This window comes from Neofelis nebulosa, chromosome 12 (assembly GCF_028018385.1).
Source record: "Neofelis nebulosa isolate mNeoNeb1 chromosome 12, mNeoNeb1.pri, whole genome shotgun sequence".
NCBI lineage: Eukaryota > Metazoa > Chordata > Mammalia > Carnivora > Felidae > Neofelis > Neofelis nebulosa.
In genome coordinates, this window is record NC_080793.1 from 2,044,325 (window position 1) to 2,062,347 (window position 18,023).

An 18,023-nucleotide genomic window follows, 5' to 3' on the forward strand; every position below is an offset into this window, starting at 1 on the left:
GGGGTCCAGGTGCCCTAGGGGTCAGCACACACCTGGGTCTGGGCTGAGCAGGAGGCCATGACCTCAAGGAGACTCCACTCGGCCCTCTCCTGGCTCCTGCCCGGTCTCCCCTGTCCTCCTGAGGGGCTCCAGGGCCCGGATCCAGGCCCCTGATGGCTGCTCGGGCTCCAGCCGCGAAAGATGTAGAGCCTCTGGAGCCGCGGAGTTCGTGGGGCTGGAGGGAGAGCCGGCCACCGACGGGGCCTCGGCTGGGGAGGATGCGGGCCTCGTGGGATGAAGAAGGGGCCGGGACTCGGTCCCGGGGTCACGGCTCATGTATACAAAGGGCTGACATCACCGAGTGCCCGGGAGATGGCCAGTTACAGTAGCCCCCTGACACTTGGTCATCCTGGAGGTGGCCCCCGGCCTCCCCGGGCAGCTTGCCACCCTCTGACTGCTCTCGGGGCTGCAGCCAGGCACAGGCTGGACCTCTGTCCAAGGTCCTGCCAGGAAGACAAGGCGGAAGGAGGAAAGGAGAAGGGCAAGGGGCAGACCGACTTCTCCCTGCCCTGAGTCGGCCTCCACTGCTGCCTCCAGGAGCCCTGGCCCAGCCATGTCCCAGGGTCCATACACCTGGACCCTGGGGTGGAGTCTGCGGTCCAGGCCAGCTGGGTGGGATGGGTGTAGTCACTGGCCATCGTGTCCCCAGATGTCCAACCCACCTTGCCTCGCACCCTGAGGCCTGCCTGGATGGGGCGGGCATGCTTTTGGGGCTGAGGAGAGGTTCGGTTCCCAGAGCAGTTGGTGGAGGTGGGAACATGGGGGACCAGCCAGGTGGGGAGCGGTTGGATTCATGCACATCACCGGACCATCTGGATCATCTACAGGTGCTGGGTGCAGGTCCCTGGGCACACCTGGCCACCCCACGACCCAGCCGGCCCTGGGGAGGGAGGCCTGGGTACCCGGGGCACCTCCCCTCCCCTACCCCAGGGGTGAGCCTGGGCCCTGGCCACACTGATGCACTTCCCCGTCTGACCCCCAGGGACAGAGCGACCCTGAGGAGAGGCAAGGACTGGCCTAGGACATGTGAGGTGTGCAGGGTCCAAGGAGCAGGGCTGGTCTCCAGTCCTAGGCCAGCCTCTATCCCCCCCCCCCTCATGGGGATCCCCCTGGGAATGAGAGCCCCTGAGATGCTCAGGGGTCCCTATCCACCCCGTCCCTGTGAGGCTGTGACCTCTGGGCCTCTCCAGAAAGGCACGTGCACACACACACACATTCTGACTGTCCAACTGGAGATCAGAGGGGAGTCCACACTGGGAGGCCGTGGGTAATAGGGGGAAAGAAGAGAAAGGCTGGAGGCAGTGGGGCCATGGGGCAGGGACATCAGGATTCCTGGCAATAGCCCGGGACCCACCACATAGGGAGGGGATATGTGCCGGCTGAGGGTCAGGGGGTCCACAAGTGTCCGGAGGGATTGACAGGAACTAGGGTAGAATGGGGTCTTGGGGTCCTGTGTCCACGACGCTGAGCCCATGGAGCTAGGAGGTGTGGATGGGGCTATGGCACAGAAGGACTCAGCTTCCTCCTCCAAAATGGGCTGCGTAGACAGTGTCCCAAGGGGCCCACAGGCTCATAGACGACTCTGTGTCCTGGGATCTTCATCCCTGGCCCTCTGTTCTCCCCTCCCGGGAAAACGCTTCCTACTCCCGCAAGGTCCTTATGAACAGAGGGCAGCCTGGGGGCTTGGAGGACCGAGGACCTGGGTGTGCATCACGTGGCCGAGCAGCGGACCCTGGTGTGGGGACCGAGGTCAAGACCCTCCTTGTTGGAGCCTCGGGTCCTCATTAGGAAGTGGTTCCCCAGGCAGAGCCCTGGCTGGGGTGAGGAGGCCTCGTGAGGGACCTGAGCACCGGGCCAGGGGAGTGACACGGGCCACAAGGGAGGCTTCTGAGGGTTGTCACCTGGACCCTGGAGCCCACAGGTCCTGCACCTAGGAGACACAAAGAGAGAGACAGAGTCCGAGGCAGAGACAGAGAATGGACCCAGGAGAGAGGAAACCAGAAATTCCATGAATTGGCCAGGAAATGACACCCGGTCATCATGTTCTAGCCCTTAGAACCCGGTCACACGGGCCGTCCACCCGGGAGGGGAGGGTGGACAGAGGGATGTGGGACCGGGAATTGGGAAGTCTGGGAGCCACAGTGGGGACCGCCCAGCACGTAGGCCCAGACCAGGCACTGGGACCCGAGCCCAAATGTAATGGAGCCCCTGGCGTGCGTGTCCGGTGGGTCCAGGGTCTGAACGAGTTCACCTCCACCTTCCCCCGGGCCTGGGACCCAGGCAGGAGGGGTGGCTGTGCCTGGACCCGGAGAGGACCCAGGCCCGCGTGAGTGTGTTCCGTGCCAGGCCCACCCCTTCCTCATCCTTCCACGGCCACGTGTGCCCACGAGCCTCATGGGATAGCAGGCACGGGACGTGTCTACAGGTGGCTCCCTGATGGTGCCCCTACAAGTAGATGCCACTAGGACCCCACTGTGCAGACGGGGAGACCGGGGGGCCCCGGGAGGCCCAGGGTCTGTGCGGGGTCCCAGCACTGGTCAGGAGGAAAACCCAGGTCTGAAACCAGCTCTGTGGCCCCAAAGCCCCGGTCCCGGCTGCACCAGGCCTCTCGGGGACGTGTCTGGGCTGTGTTGGTGTCACTGTAGGGACAGGGCATGGGGTGGAGGGGAGCCCTTTGCAGCCTGGGAGGGGCTTTTGTGGGAGGAGGAAGCCGGGTAAGGGAACCCCAGGAAGTGCCCTCACCTCTCTGGTCACAGAGCCCAATTGAACTCAGAGCCCGGGTCACCAGGCACCCACGTTCTGGAGACAGCGCCCGACTGGGCTCATTCGTTGGGACACCTTCGCCTGACGAACATGTTCTCCTGTTGTGTGCCCGTGTCCCGCGGCTGCCGGCTCAGGGGAGTCCGAGGCCACGATGCTTCCCGATCCTGGAGACAGTGGATCAGGTCGTGCACAGGACGCCTCAGGTCTCTAGCTCGCAGGGACCCAAAGGTAACACAGGGAGACCCAGAGACAGCCGGTCCATCCCAACAGTGCTCTGATCTGACCTGTGCGGCCCCAGGTCCCCTCCCGTGTGTATGTGTGTGTGTGTGTGTGTGTGCGTGGAAGGAGGGGTCGTGTGTGGAGGGCCCTCCTGAGCAGGTGCAGGCTGATGAAGGGGTTAGATGCCTGGTGGGCGGGTCAGGCTCACATCCCCGTCAAGGCTGGAAGGCAGGGACAGGCTGTGCTGGGGTGGCCCTCTTGTCCCCAATGTTCATCCAGAGCCCTGCTGGTGGATGTCACTGTGTCCCAGGGGTAGGTCTGTGCACATTCAGGTCTGTGTCCGATCTGGGAGCAGCGGGGAGTGAGGGCGGAAGGACATTGAGGATGGCCGGGCGGGGCTGTGATGTCTCCGGGCCGTCCGCGGGTCACTGTCTTTACAGAAATCAACCGATGAAATCGGGAGGCGACTGTCGGAATCCCGATTCACCTGACCTACAGAGTTGTGCGTGTGCCCCGTCGCCCAGGAGGGCCACCCTGGACCCGGGGAGAGAGTGGCCACACGGAGGTCTTGGGAAGCAGAGCCTGGAGATGGCCTGGGAAGGCCTCCTTCACCGCCCCGGCCCCCCCACAGGGTCCTGGTTCACGGGTCTTGGGACCAGGACCCGGAGCCCCCGGAGCCCCCGGAGCCAGAGCCCGAGGGTGAGAAGGCTGGGGTTGGAATATGTGGGTTCACAGGGCTGGGGGGTGCTGGGCCACCCAGGGAGGAACCCCCGGGGGCTGGTGTGGGGCCGGGAGCATAGATGCAGAGCCCCGGGCTGTGGACTGCAAGGGGGCAGAGGTCCTGGTGTGGGTTCCTGGCCGTGGCTTCTCGGGGAGGCTCTGGGGTGAGTTGTGTGTCCCAAAGGCCCCTGGAGAGGCTGGCGCTGGTGTGAGCTGGGACCTACCCTCCTCTCACCCTGACGCCTTGGAGCCACTGCAACCATCACTCTGTTTCCTTCTCAAGAGTCCGGGGCAGGAGCAGAAGCCGGTGAGGCTCCAGAGACCAACCCAACAGCATGGGGGCCTCGGGGGCTCTGCAGGCAGTGGTGGTGTCTGGGGCGACTCCTACAGGGGCCCGGGAGCCAGCAGGTGACCTGGGCTCTGTGCAGGGACAGCGGGCACCTGAGCAGAGTCAGCTGGGTCCTGCCTCTGCTTCTGCTTCTCCTGGTTCCACTGTTCCTGCTTCTGCTCCCAACACTGTTCCTGCTACTGCCCATCTCCCCGCCCCTGCCTCGCCCCTGTCAACACCCTTCTCCCTGCCCCTGCCCCTGCCCCCACCCTTGCTCCCATATGGATGCCAGTCAGAAATCAAGGGCCTGAAGGCCTACACGGGGTGTTTATCTTACTTTATTTTTGTTATGTTTTATTTCAAATTTATTCTCTAATCCCTGACTCCGACCCTCCACCAGAATATCTCTTCCTCTTCTCCCTTATCCTTTTTCTCTTCTACTTTTTAGCTGTTACTTTATTTGTTCATTAGTTATAATCTATGTTAATCTTCAATAAAAAGTTTTATTTATTTTACCTTGTGCAATTCCTGAGCACTGGGTACGCTCACAACGCTGTGAACCACGCCACAGAATTTTGCTGCAGAACATCTCGGTCCCCAAGGGTCACCGTGTACCCCGAGCCCTCACTCCCGATTCGTCCCCCACCAGCCCCTGGGAACCCCCAGTCTGCCCTCTCTCCGTGTTCCGTTACCTACTCTGGAGGTTTCCTTTAAGTGGAATCTCACAAGGGATACCTTTGGGTCTGCACTGACTTTTCAGACAAGACAGATTCATTTTTGTACTTTGTGGCCGTTTGAAATAGACTTTTTCTCCTTTGACCTTGAAATCACAATGGATTAAGTATTAGGTAGGAAAAAAGAGGCCCCTTTGGTGACAATGGGCATGGTCTTGGGGTGGAGACCCCTGTGCGTGCTGTGACACCACAGCCTGACACGAGAGAGGACACGGTGGTCCTCCCGTGGCCCAAACAGAAACCGGGAGATGCGGAAGGCTGGACGGTCACACCACAGAGGGGAGAGCATCCCTCACGACCCAGGGCCAGAACGGTTCACAGGCCTCTGCGCCAAATATTGCTCCAAATCAGTGCGTTCCCCCGGATGGAGGCCAGACCCGTCCCAGTCCAAGGGGAGGCGACCCCCATGGGAGCAGGCGTCAGAGATGCGGGACGTCCCGGGGTGGACTCGGGCAAGTGAGACCCGAGGGAGGCAGCGCTGGTGGCCTTCAGACAGGCAGGTTTCTGGTCTGGGGACCGGCAGCCTAGGTGTCCACGTGAAGAAGCAGAGGCCCAGCCGATCCCCAGCGAGAAGTCCTTGTCCTGCAGGGGACCTGCTGGCCCAATACAGGGAGAGCCCCCAGAGCCCGGAGTTGGCCCTTCCCCAGCCCCATGTGGGGCCCCAGGCAGGGTGGTCAGCTCTGCTCCCCAGAGTTCAGGGGGGGCCTCAGCGGGTGGTGGGGTCCCCCAGGAAGAGGGACCCCGAGCCCCAGGACACCAAGATGCACGCCTGCGGGTAAGACAATCCGAAGTCAAGAGATGGGCTTCCTGACCCAGGTCATCTTACCAGTGACCCAGGCCGTGCTATTAGCCTCGGTGTCCCCCTCTGTGACATGGGGATGTAACGGGCCTTCTAGATGGGTTGTCGCATTCCCTGAGAGATGAGGTGGAATCGTGGCCTGGTGCCTGGAGGACATAAAGGGCCACCTGGAAGGCTGCCCCAGAGTCCCCCAAGGCACAGGACTCCGGAAGCCCTTCCTTGGCCCCTGCCTGCTGTCCCCCTTCTGGGAACACTCAGCGTTGTTTGCAGAGGAGATGGAGACCATCCAGGAGGTCAACAGGTCCCACGTGGAGGAAGGTCAGCGCTGGAGGGACAGAAGGACGTGTCCCGTGCCCCCTTCCAGGGCCCGAGTTGTGACGCCCTCTGACCGGACCTCTTACCTGACCTGGTGTGGACCCTGCTTCTATGGTTTCCCTCCCTGCCTCCTTCCCTTCCTCCTTCCCTAATTCAGCTGGGGAACTCAGGTCCCTGCTGTGTGCTGAGCACCGTGAAATCTCCACTGAGCAGGACCCGATAGGTCCCCCACGTGGCATCTTCCTTTGCAGGGAGTGAATGTTCCTGGCCGTGTCCCCTCTGGCGAGTCTGGGAGGGAGGCCTCTGCTCACGTTCCCGACAAGGAAGCACGAGTCCAGAAGGTCCAGACGACCTGCCCCAAGTGCCAGCGTGTGGAGCCTGGACAGAGGGTGGTCCCTGGCAGAGGAGGACCTGGGCCCACGCAGCCCGGAGGAGGAGGGGGAGCACCGTGGCGGCCTGGCGCTCAAGTCCGCTGGGAGACGGTGTCCTACCCGGACCGGCCCTGTCCCCAGGGCATTCAGGGTACCTGCGCTCTCAGGTGGCAGGCTGGCCCCGGCTGGCAGGAGAGGAGGCGCCCCTGGGGCAGGACAGAGCCCTCAGGCAGAGAGGAGGGTCGCAGGTGCTCCCCCAGGGGCAGGTGGACTCGGGCGCCCTGAGGGGGCGTCACCGGGACAGCTTGCCTTGCCAGCCGCAGTTCCCCAAATCCAAGCACAAGACCCTAACAGCCTCTGCCCCACCCCCCAGAGCAGAAACCGCTTCTGTCCTTATCCCTTTGTGGATGCGTCCTTGCCTGCCCTCAGCACCCTGTCTGCTCCCCGCTGTGTGCACGCACCTGGATCCCAAAAGCGAGCCCCGGACCCCACCCAGGGCCTCTGGGCCACAGCCAGCAAGGGGGAGCGCCGTCCCCATGGCCCTCCTCACCCTAAGAAGACACGTAAGCCATATTCACCAAGGTTTTTAACTATCGTACACACACACACACACACATAGAGTGAAGTGTGGGGGCCCTGGAGGACCCGCACACGTAGGTCTCCGGCACCTCCCGCCGCCCCTGTGCTTTTGTGGGTTTGCTCTGGTTCTCTCGGATCCTCCTCCCGGCTCCCTTGAAGGCGTCAGGTCTCCGCCCGAGTCCCTGGGTCACCCACCCACCTCTACTCTTAGGAAGACGTGCAAATGCACACCCTGAATTTCCTCCCATCTTCCTCTCGCCTCCCAGACTTGGGTCGTCAGATTTGGGAGTCGAGAACACCCCTTGTGTCTTCCCTCAACTGTCCTAACACCCAGCGCTTCCCAGGCCGTCCCCGAGGCGGTCCTCGGGCTGAATTCGTCTCCTGGGAGGTGGGGGTCAGCGGACAGAGGGCAGACGGTGCCGGTGGGGGCAGGAGAGGGCCGTGGTCCACAGGCCCAGTGCCGGCTTGTCTGCCAGGGCCCCCGGGCTGGGTGAGCCCCGCCGGCTCTCCTCTTTCTTGCCGGGAGGCATCCTTGTCCTGAACGGGCACCAGGGAACCTGAGTGAAGAGACCACTTTGCTTTGAGACGAGGGGCAGAGTGGCAACGGCTGCAGAGGACGTTGGCCTTGGATGGGGAAAGCGAGGCCGGCCACGCACTGCTGTCCCGTTCAGGTCCCTCTGCCACCCGAGTGCACCCTCAGCCGGAGGGGCTGGTTCCCGGCAGGCTGGCCGCGTCCCCCTGGAGCCCCCGGTCCCTCCTCTCTGCCTGAGGACTCTCTCCCGGAGACGGGATTCCGTCACACTTGTCTCTGGGGACCTGTGCTTCCTCACCTTGTCACCTGGCTGGCTGGTTCCCAGAGCAGAAACCTGCCCGTCTGAAGGCAACTAGCGCTGCCTCCCTGGGTTTCACTTGCCCGAGTCCCTCCCCGGGACACCCCGCATCTCTGATGCCTGCTCTCACAGGGGTCGCCTCCCCTTGGACTGGGACGGGTCTGGCCTCCATCCCGGGGAATGCACTGATTTGGAGCATTATTTGCCCCAGAGGCCTGTGAACCGTTCTGGCCCTGGGTCGTGAGGGATGCTCTCCCCTCTGTGGTGTGACCGTCCAGCCTTCCGCATCTCCCGGTTTCTGTTTGGGCCACGGGAGGACCAGCCGTGTCCCTGCTGGCGTCAGGGTGTGGTGTCACAGCACGCACAGGGGTCTCCACCCAAGACCATGCCCATTGTCACCGAAGGGGCCTCTTTTAACCCACCTAATCTTTAATCCATTGTGATTTCAAGGTCAAAGGAGAAAAAGTCTATTTCAAACGACCACAAAGTATGAAAATAAATCTGTCCCATATGAAAGGTCGATGCGGACCCAAAGTATCTCTGGCGAGATTCCACTTGAAGGAAACCTCCAGAGTAGGTAACGGAACACGGAGAGAAAGCAGACTGGGGGTTCCCAGGGGCTGGCGGGGGCACGAATGGGGAGTGAGGGCTCCGGGTACACGGTGACCTTTGGGGACCGAATTATTCTGCAACAATATTCTGTGGCGTGGTTCACAGAATCGTGAGCATGCCCAGTGCTCAGGAATTGCACAACATAAAAAAAAATAAAATTTTTATTGAAGATTACTGTGGATTTTAAGCAAACCATGAGCAAATAAAGTAACAGCTACAAAGTAGAGGAGAGAAAGGATAAGGGAGAAGAGGAAGACTCATTCTGGTGGGGGGGCGGAGACTGGGATTGGAGCAAGAATTAGAAATACAATAAACACCCCTCGAAGGCCTTCGGGCCCTTGATTTGTGGCCGGCATCCCTGCGGGAGCAAGGGCGGTGGCAGGAACGGTGTCGGGAGCAGAAGCAGGACCCAGCTGACTGTGCTCAGGTGCCCGCTGTCCCCGCACAGGTCCCAGGTTACTGCCCGGGGACTGCAGAGACAGAGACGCTCTGTCACCCGCCCCGGTGTCGGCTGGGCTCCCAGCTCCAGGGCCGTGACCCGCTCTGACACGTTCGCGGAGACAGAGCCAGCCAAAGGCCCAGACTAGAGCCGGCCCCGCATTCGCTCTCGCATCCCCTCCTGACGCAGAGCCGGTGCCCTCGACACGGCGAGACCCCCGCCAGCACCTGCTCCAGAGCCAGACCCGGCTCCCGCCTGCCTCGGCACCGCTTACGAGACACGGCCAGTGCCAGCTCCAGACCGGAGTCTTCCCGTCCTCATCCGGGAAGGCATTCTTTCTCTTTTCTTGGTTTGTTGCTTTTCACTAGTACGTGTATTGATGTCTTAAATGTAATATAAAATGGACTTTCTCGCTTTAATTTTTTGAACGTCTATTTTTGAGACAGAGAGAGACACAGAGTGCGAGCGGGGGAGGGGCAGAGAGGGAAGGAGACACAGAATCTGAAACAGGCTCCAGGCTCCACGCTGTCAGCACAGAGCCCGACGCGGGGCTCGAACTCACGAACCGTGAGATCATGATCTGAGCCGAGGTCGGACGTGGCACTGACTGAGCCCCCCAGGTGCCCCTCGACTTTCTCCTTTTGAACATTTAACATGGTACAAGTCCCTGACCTTAACTAGGCTTCCTCTGCCGGGCGCCATCACCGCTATCTAGTTCCAAACATCCCCATCACCCCAGGCAGAAAACCAGTCCCCGCCGAGGGTCAGGTGCTTGCTCTTGCCGACCCCCCGTGCTCCCCGGCAACCAGCGACGTGGCTCCCGTCACTATTTCTTTACTTCTCATTATGAGTTTTTCACACGGGTGGGATCCTACAGCGTGTGGTATTTTGTGTCTGGTTTCTGCCACTTAGTATAACGTTTTCTAGTTCGCCTACGTTGGGGGCGCCTGGGAGGCTCAGTTGCTTACACATCAGACTCTTGACTGCAGCGCAGGTCATGATCTCAGGGTCACGAGGTGGAACCCAGAGACGGGCTCTGTGCTGGGTGTGGACCCAGCTTCAGATTCTCTCTCCCTCTCCCTCTGCCCCTCACACTCTGTGTACGTTCTCTCTCTCTGAAGAAACAAACACCGAGTTCATCACACTGTAGCCCGTATCCACACTTCAGTCCTTTGTGCCCGAACGAATAAAGGGCTATTGTGAATGGTGCTGCTATGAGTATTTACGTACAGGCTTTCGTTAGAGCACCCGAACTCGATTCTTCTGGTTATACGATAGACAACTTGGGTGAAATGATACGCATACGCCCGACTCTTCGAGAACGTGCCAAACGTTCTGCTACAGAGGCTCCACCATTTTACGTCTCCCTCGGCTACGTAAGCGGGTTCCGAGTTCTCGAAATCCTCCCCAACAGGTGTGATGTCGGTGTATTCAGTAGAGCCCCTCCTTGTGGGTGTGGGAAGGCGGGTTACTGTGGTGGTGCGGTGTCGGGTTGCATTTCCTTTTCTTTGTATATTCCAGATGCAATACCCTTATCAGAATTACGGTGTGCCAATATTTCCTACCATTCTTTGGGTTTTCTTTACATTCGTTTGAGATTGTCAGGCATTCACAAAACGTTTTGGCAATGATGAAGTCCCGTGTGTCTCTTTTCTCCTTGGTTGCCTTGCCTCCGGTGCTACATTAGAGACACGACTGCCAAACCCAAGGGAATGAAGATTACCCTCTAAGTGCTCTTTATTGATTTCTGGGGCGTTAAGATTTTTGCCCTTGAGAAAATGTTTTCCTTATATTTGAGAGGGAGAGCATGAGTGGGCAAGCGGCGGTGGGGGGGAGGACAGAGGATCCGAAGCGGGGTCCATGATGACGGCAACGAGCCAGCTACAAGGCTCAAACTCCTGAACTGGGAGGTATGACGTGGGCTGACGTTGGATGACCCACTCACTGCCTGAACCACCCAGGTGCCCCTGGAGATCATTGTTTTCCGTGGTGTCAGGTAATGTTCTGAGTTCACGCTTTTCTGTGTGGAATCTGGTTTCCCAACACCGTTTGCGAATACTCCGTTTTTACCGCACGGAACGGTCTTGGCACCCATGTTCATAAACAAGTGACCATACCCGTACGGATTTATTCATTGATTCCCAGTTGGATTCCATTGATCCCTATGTGTTGGACTTCTCTGCCCATAGCTTGGTGAAAGTATTATAATCTCACACAGAATGTTTTTATTCCATGATATTTTGCCCGTAAGGTCATGGAATATATACACGTATTTTCCTTCTTGTCCATTCGAGAACTTTTAAATTATCCATCTTGTGTAGTAGCTGTGACCAAACTTCCATTACGCTGTGGAAATGAGGTGTTGGAAGAGGGCATCCTTCCCTTACTCACCATCATAAGGGGAGAACGGTCAGTGTTTAACCACTGAGAATGACACACATGTGAGTTTTTTCCTAAATACCCTTTGTCATAATGCAATCTCCTATTTCTATTTCATTGGCAGCACTTGTCATGAAAGGTTGTAGATTTTGTCAAAGCTCGTCCTGCAACGACGGATCCTTCTTGAACCGTGTTGGCCAAAGCACCAGTGAGAGCGTCAGGCTCTGGGGTTGGCTTTGTTGGAAAGCTCTTGGTACCGCTTCAGTCTCTGCACGTATTCCAGGTCTGCTCGTGGTTTCCATTTCTTCTGGAGTCAGTTCTGGTAGTTTGTGTGTGTCTCAGAATTGATGCGTTTCATCTCAGCCAATTTCCTGGTACGAAATTGTTCAGTTTTTGTCTATTCTGTCAATTTTGTAAATCTCTAGAAGAAAGAATGTTGTTTTCACCGATTTTCTCGAGGGCTCCTCTGTTTCCTCTATCGTTATAATTTCTTTCGATCTAAGATATTTAGGTTGCCTTTGATCTCTTTTCTAGTTACCCAGAGGAACCTTCTACCTGTTGTGGACACCAGCCATCCACAGGGCCACTGTCCAGGTTTGGGTTGTTGGGTAGATAAGCAACTACAGACAGGAGTGGATGAGGCTTCCAGGCAATTTCTACCTCAGCTGGCATCCCAGGCCACCCCTACACTGCAGCTGTGTCCAGGACCCCTCCTTTTGCCAGGCTGGGTGCCCAGCATCACGCTAACCTGGCTTCCCTGGACCACTCACAGCCTTAGGTCCCTTCTGCGCTCGGGGAACAAGAAGAACCATGAAGTGAGGCAGTGGTAGCAGGGGGCTCTGAGGGGCCAGGGATGGTGGGCTCCCTGGGGGAGGAAAACACTAGGGAGGGGGGAGGGGAACACACTGGGGGGGGCATCTGGACCAGTTCTCAGGGGGCTCCGGATGTCAGGTAAGGAGTCGGGGTCACCGCAGCTTGCCAGGTGCAGGTGCATGCTGATGCACTTCCCCATCTGATCCTCAGGGACAGTGGGGACACTGAGGTCAGGAGAGGCAAGGACTGGCCCAGGACATGCGAGGTGTGCAGGGTCTAAGGAGCAGGGCTGGTCTCCAGTCCTAGGCCAGCCTCTACCCCCACATGGCATTCCCCCTGGGAATGAGAGCCCCTGAGAGGCCGGGGCTTCCCTATCCACCCCGTCCTTGTGAGGCTGTGACCTCTGGGCATCTCCAGAAAGGCTCACACGCACAGAAACACACACACACGCTGACACTGACTGCCCAGCTGGGGATCAGAGGGGAGTCCACACTGGGAGGGGGTGGGTAATACGGGGGAAAGAAGAGAAAGGCTGGAGGCAGTGGGGCCATGGGGCAGGGACATCAGGATTTTTGGCAATAGCCCAGGACCCAGAGCATGGGGAGGAGGATATGCCGGCTGAGAGTCAGGAGGTCCCCAAGGTGTCCGGGGGGATTGCCAGGAACTAGAGGAGGATGTGGTCTGGGGTCCTGTGTCCAACACCTTGGGCCCCTGGAGCTAGGAAGTGCGGATGGGGCTACAGCACAGAAGGACTCAGCTTCCTCCTCCTAAACTGGGCTGCGTAGACAGTGTCCCAAGTGCCCCATAGGCTCATAGATGACTCTGTGTCCTGGGATCTTCATCCCTGGTCCTCTGTTCTCCCCTCCTGGGAAAACGCTTCCTACTCCCTCAAGGTCCTTCTGAGCAGAGGGCAGCCTGGGGGCTTGGAGGACCGAGGACCTGGGTGCGCAGCACGTGGCCAAGCATGGACCCTGGTGTGGGGACCGAGGTCAAGATCCTCCCTGTCGGAGCCTCGGGTCCTCATTAGGAAGTGGTTCCCCAGGCAGTGCCCTGGCTGGGCCGAGGAGGCCTCGTGAGGGAGCTGAGCACCGGGCCAGGAGAGGGACACGGGCCACAAGGGAGGCTTCTGAGGGTTGTCACCCGGACCCTGGAGCCCAAAGGCCCTGCTCCTGCGAGACACACAGAGACAGACAGAGTCCGAGGCAGAGACAGAGAATGGACCCAGGAGAGAGGAAAGCAGAAATTCCATGCATCGGCCTGGAAATGACACCCAGTCATTATATACTAGCCCTTAAACCCGGTCACACGGGCCGTCCACCCGGGAGGGGAGGGGGGACAGAGGGATGTGGGACCGGGAATCGGGAAGTCTGGGAGCCACAGTGGGGACCGCCCAGCAAGTAGGCCCAGACCAGGCACTGGGACCCGAGCCCAAATGTAATGGAGCCCCTGGAGTGCGTGTCCGGTGGGTCCAGGGTCTGAACGAGTTCACCTCCACCTTCCCCCGGGCCTGGGACCCAGGCAGGAGGGGTGGCTGTGCCTGGACCCGGAGAGGACCCAGGCCCACGTGAGTGTGTTCCGTGCCAGGCCCACCCCTTCCTCATCTTTCCACGGCCACGTGTGCCCACGAGCCTCATGGGATAGCAGGCACGGGACGTGTCTACGGTGTCTCCCTGATGGCGCCCCTACAAGTAGATGCCACAAGGACCCCACTGTGCAGACCGGGAGACCGGGGGACCCTAGGAGGCACGGGGTCTGTGCAGGGCCCCAGCACTGGTCAGGAGGAAATCCCAGGTCTGAACCCAGCGCTGTGGCCCCAAAGCCACGGCCCCGGCTGCACCAGGCCTCGCGGGAACATGTCTGGGCTGTGTTGGTGTCACTGTAGGGACAGGGCATGGGATGGAGGGGAGCCCTTTGCAGACTGGGAGGGGCTCTTGTGGGAGCAGGAAGCCGGGTAAGGGGGCCCCAGGAAGTGACCTCACCTCCCTGGTAACAGAGCCCAACAGAACTCGGAACCCGGGTCACCAGGCACCCACGTTCTGGAGACAGCGCCCGACTGGGCTCATTCGTTGGGACACCTTCGCCTGACGAACATGTTCTCCTGTTGTGTGCCCGTGTCCGCCGGCTGCCGGCTCAGGGGAGCCCGAGGCTGCGATGCTTCCCGACCCTTGAGACAGTGGGTCAGGTCGTGCACAGGACGCCTCAGGTCTCTATCTCGCAGGGACCCAAAGGTAACACAGGGAGACCTAGAGACATCCAGTCCAGCCCGACACCACTCTGATCTGACCTGTGCGGCCCCATGCCCCCCGTGTGTGTGTGTGTGTGTGTGTGTGTGTCTGTGTGGAAGGAGGGGTCGTGTGTGGAGGGCCCACCTGAGCAGGGGCAGACTGATGAAGGGGTCAGATGCCTGGTGGGCGGGTCAGGCTCACATCCCCGTCAAGGGTCGATGGGAGGGACAGGGTCTGCTGGGGTGGTCCTCTTGTTCTGGAGGTTCATCACAAGCCCTGCTGGTGGATGTCACTGTGTCCCAGGGGCAGGTCTGTGCACATTCAGGTCTGTGTCCGATTTGGGAGCCACAGGTGGAGAGGGTGGAAGGACTGACTGTGAGGATGACTGGGGAGGGCTGTGATGTCTCTAGGCCGTCCGCGGGTCACTGTCTTTACAGAAATCAACCGATGAAATCGGGAAACGTCTGGCCGAATCCCGATTCACCTGCCCTACAGAGTTGTGCGTGTGCCCCGTCGCCCAGGAGGGCCACCCTGGACCCAGGGAGAGAGTGGCCACACGGAGGTCTCCGGAAGCAGAGCCTAGAGTTGGCCTGGGAAGGCCTCCTTCACCGCCCTGGCCCCTCCACAGGGTCCTGGTTCACCGGTCCTGGGATCAGGACCCGGAGCCCCCGGAGCCAGAGCCCGAGGGTGAGAAGGCTGGGGTGGCAGATGTGTGTTTATGGGACCAGGGCGGTGCTGGGCCTCCCAGGGAGAAGCCCCCAGGGGCTGGTGTGGGGCCGGGAGCAGAGACTGAGAGCCCAGGGCTGCGGCCTGCAAGAGGGCAGAGGTTCTGGTGTGGGTTCCTGGCCGTGGCTTCTCGGGGAGGCTCTGGGGTGAGTTGTGTCTCTGCAAAGGCCCCTGGAGAGGCCAGCGCTGGGTGGGTGGGGGACCATCCCTCCTCTCACCCTGAGGCCTTGGAGCCGCTGCAACCGTCACTCTGTTTCCTTCTCAAGAGTCCGGGGCAGGAGCAGAAGCTGGTGGGGCTCCAGAGCCCGACCCAAGGGCATCCGGGTCCTCGGCGTCTCCGCAGGCAGGGGTGGAGTCTGGGGCGACTCCTGCAGGGGCCGGAGAGCCAGCAGGTGACCTGGAACCTGTGCTGGGACAGGGGGCACCTGAACAGTGTCAGCTGGGTCCTGCTTCTGCTCCCGACACCGTTCCTGCCACCGCCCTTGCTCCCGCAGGGATGCCGGCCACAAATCAAGGGCCCGAAGGCCTTCGAGGGGTGTTTATTGTATTTCTAATTCTTGCTCCAATCCCAGTCTCCGCCCCCCCACCAGAATGAGTCTTCCTCTTCTCCCTTATCCTTTCTCTCCTCTACTTTGTAGCTGTTACTTTATTTGCTCATGGTTTGTTTAAAATCCACATTAATCTTCAATAAAAATTTTATTTATTTTACGTTGTGCAATTCCTGAGCGCTGGGCATGCTCCCGATTCTGTGAACCACGCCACAGAATATTGTTGCAGAATAATTCGGTCCCCAAAGGTCACCGTGTACCCGGAGCCCTCACTCCCCATTCGTGCCCCCGCCAGCCCCTGGGAACCCCCAGTCTGCTTTCTCTCCGTGTTCCGTTACCTACTCTGGAGGTTTCCTTCAAGTGGAATCTCGCCAGAGATACTTTGGGTCCGCACCGAACTTTCATATGGGACAGATTCATTTTCGTACTTTGTGGTCGTTTGAAATAGACTTTTTCTCCTTTGACCTTGAAATCACAATGGATTAAAGATTAGGTGGGTTAAAAGAGGCCCCTTCGGTGACAATGGGCACGGTCTCGGGGTGGAGACCCCTGTTTGTGCCGTGACACCACAGCCTGCCACGAGAGAGGACACGGCTGGTCCTCCCGTGGCCCAAACAGAAACCGGGAGATGCGGAAGGCTGGACGGTCACACCACAGGGGGGAGAGCATCCCTCACGACCCAAGGCCAGAACGTTTCACAGGCCTCTGGGCCAAATAATGCTCCAAATCCGTGCGTTACCTGGGATGGAGGCCAGACCCGTCCCAGTCCAAGGGGAGGCGACCTTCATGGGAGCAGGCGTCAGAGATGCGGGACGTCCCGGGGTGGGACTCGGGCAAGCGAGACCCCAGAGAGGCAGCGCTGGTGGCCTTCAGATGGGCAGGTTTCTGGCCTGGGGACCGGCACCCTAGGTATCCACGTGAGGAAGCAGAGGCCCCAGCCGATCCCCAGCGAGAAGTCCTCGTCCTGCAGGGGACCGGCTGGCCCAATACTGGGAGAGCCCCCAGAGCCCGGTGTCGGCCCTTCCCCAGCCCCATGTGGGGCCCCAGGCGCGTTGGTCAGCTCTGCTCCCCAGAGTTAAGTGGGGGCCCCCGGCAGGTGGTGGGGTTTCCCAGGAAGAGGGACCCCGTGCTCCAGGACGCCAAGATGCACGCCTGCGGATAGGACAATCCAAAGTCAAGGAGATGGGCTTCCTGACCAGCTCGTCTTACTAGTGACCCAGGCTGTGCTATTAGCCTCGGTGTCCCCATCTGTGACATGGGGATGTAACGGGCCTTCTAGATGGGTGGGCACATTCCCTGAGACATGAGGTGGAATCGTGGCCTGGTGCCTGGAGGACATAAAGGGCCACCTGGAAGGCTGTCCCAGAGTCCCCCAGGGCACAGGATTCCGGTAGCCCCTCTTTGGCCCCTACCCACTGTCCCCCTTCTGGGAACACTCAGCGTTGTTTGCGGAGGAGGTGGAGACGATCCAGGAGGTCAACAGGTCCCACGTGGAGGCAGGTCAGTACTGGAGGGACAGAAGGACGTGTCCCGTGCCCCCTTCCAGGGCCCGAGTTGTGACGCCCTCTGACCGGACCTCTGACCTGATCTGGGGTAGACCCCACTTCTATGGTTTCCCTTCCCTCCCTCCTTCCCTTCCTCCTTCCCTAATTCAGCTGGGGAACTCAGGTCCCTGCTGTGTGCTGAGCACCATGACCTCTTCAGTGAGCACGACCCTACGGGGTCCCCCACGTGGCTTCTTCCTTTGCAGGGTCTGAATCTTCCTGTGCCGTGTCCCCTCTGACGAGTCTGGGAGGAGGCCTCTGCACATGTGCCTGCAAGGAAGCACGAGTCCAGAAGGTCCAGACCACCTGCCCCAGGTCCCAGCCTGTGGAGCCTGAACGGAAAGGCGGCCCCAACCGCCTCAGTGGATGAGGGAGGCTGGACCTTCGTCCCTCCCAGCCTTCTCCAAAGTGCAAGTCCTTCTCTCCAGCCCAGGGTGAGCCTGCTGGGCACACAGGCCCCTCCGAACATGCCCTCGTTCACATGTGGGTCTGGGCCCCTTGCCCCACCCTCAGCTCCTCTGCCGGATGCAGGGGGAGCCCTCTCCTCTCCCTGGGTCTGCTCCTGGGGTCCCGGCCTGCTGGTCTCAGAGGAGCTTGCAGATTTGCTCCCCATGACCAGCGTGGGATCAGGGACAGGATGGGGGCTGTGGGTCGAGGCCTGGACTTAGCGAGTGCGGGACGATGGGATTTGGTAAAAGAATGACCTGCAGGTTCAGCTGGACTCCCGTAGACTGAGCAACCAGACTGCATACCCACTGGTCCCCCCTGAGCGCACAGGACAACAAGGAACAGAGGAGCAGAGACCCGGAGGGACAGGCTTGGCCCAGGGCTCACCTGCCCTTACGGTTTTAAACCTCACCTATATGGGGGCGGGCGTACGCTGTCCCGACGGTACCTAAGGCAGAAGCCCTGTGTGGCAAACACGGGACAGAGCTGCTCAGGGTGACACCGGGATGAGGCGTGGACTCCCCGAACGTCCACGGCCCCCTAGAGGCCCGACCCCCAATCCCAGAAGCACAGCTCGACGAGCCCATGAGGAA

The 18,023-nt window shown here is 60.0% G+C and overlaps 1 protein-coding gene across 1 annotated transcript in view; it reads left to right on the forward strand.

Annotated features, from left to right (window-relative positions):
- The first annotated feature begins 13,847 nt into the window (after positions 1 to 13,847).
- LOC131490939 (uncharacterized) overlaps positions 13,848 to 18,023 on the forward strand; it is a 34,937-nt gene continuing 30,761 nt past the window's right edge. The window contains exons 1-2 of the mRNA XM_058693339.1: positions 13,848 to 14,168; positions 14,603 to 14,852. Of these exons, the coding sequence (XP_058549322.1) occupies positions 14,031 to 14,168; positions 14,603 to 14,852 (388 nt within the window). The 5' untranslated portion in view covers positions 13,848 to 14,030. The remainder of the gene's footprint in view (positions 14,169 to 14,602; positions 14,853 to 18,023) is intronic.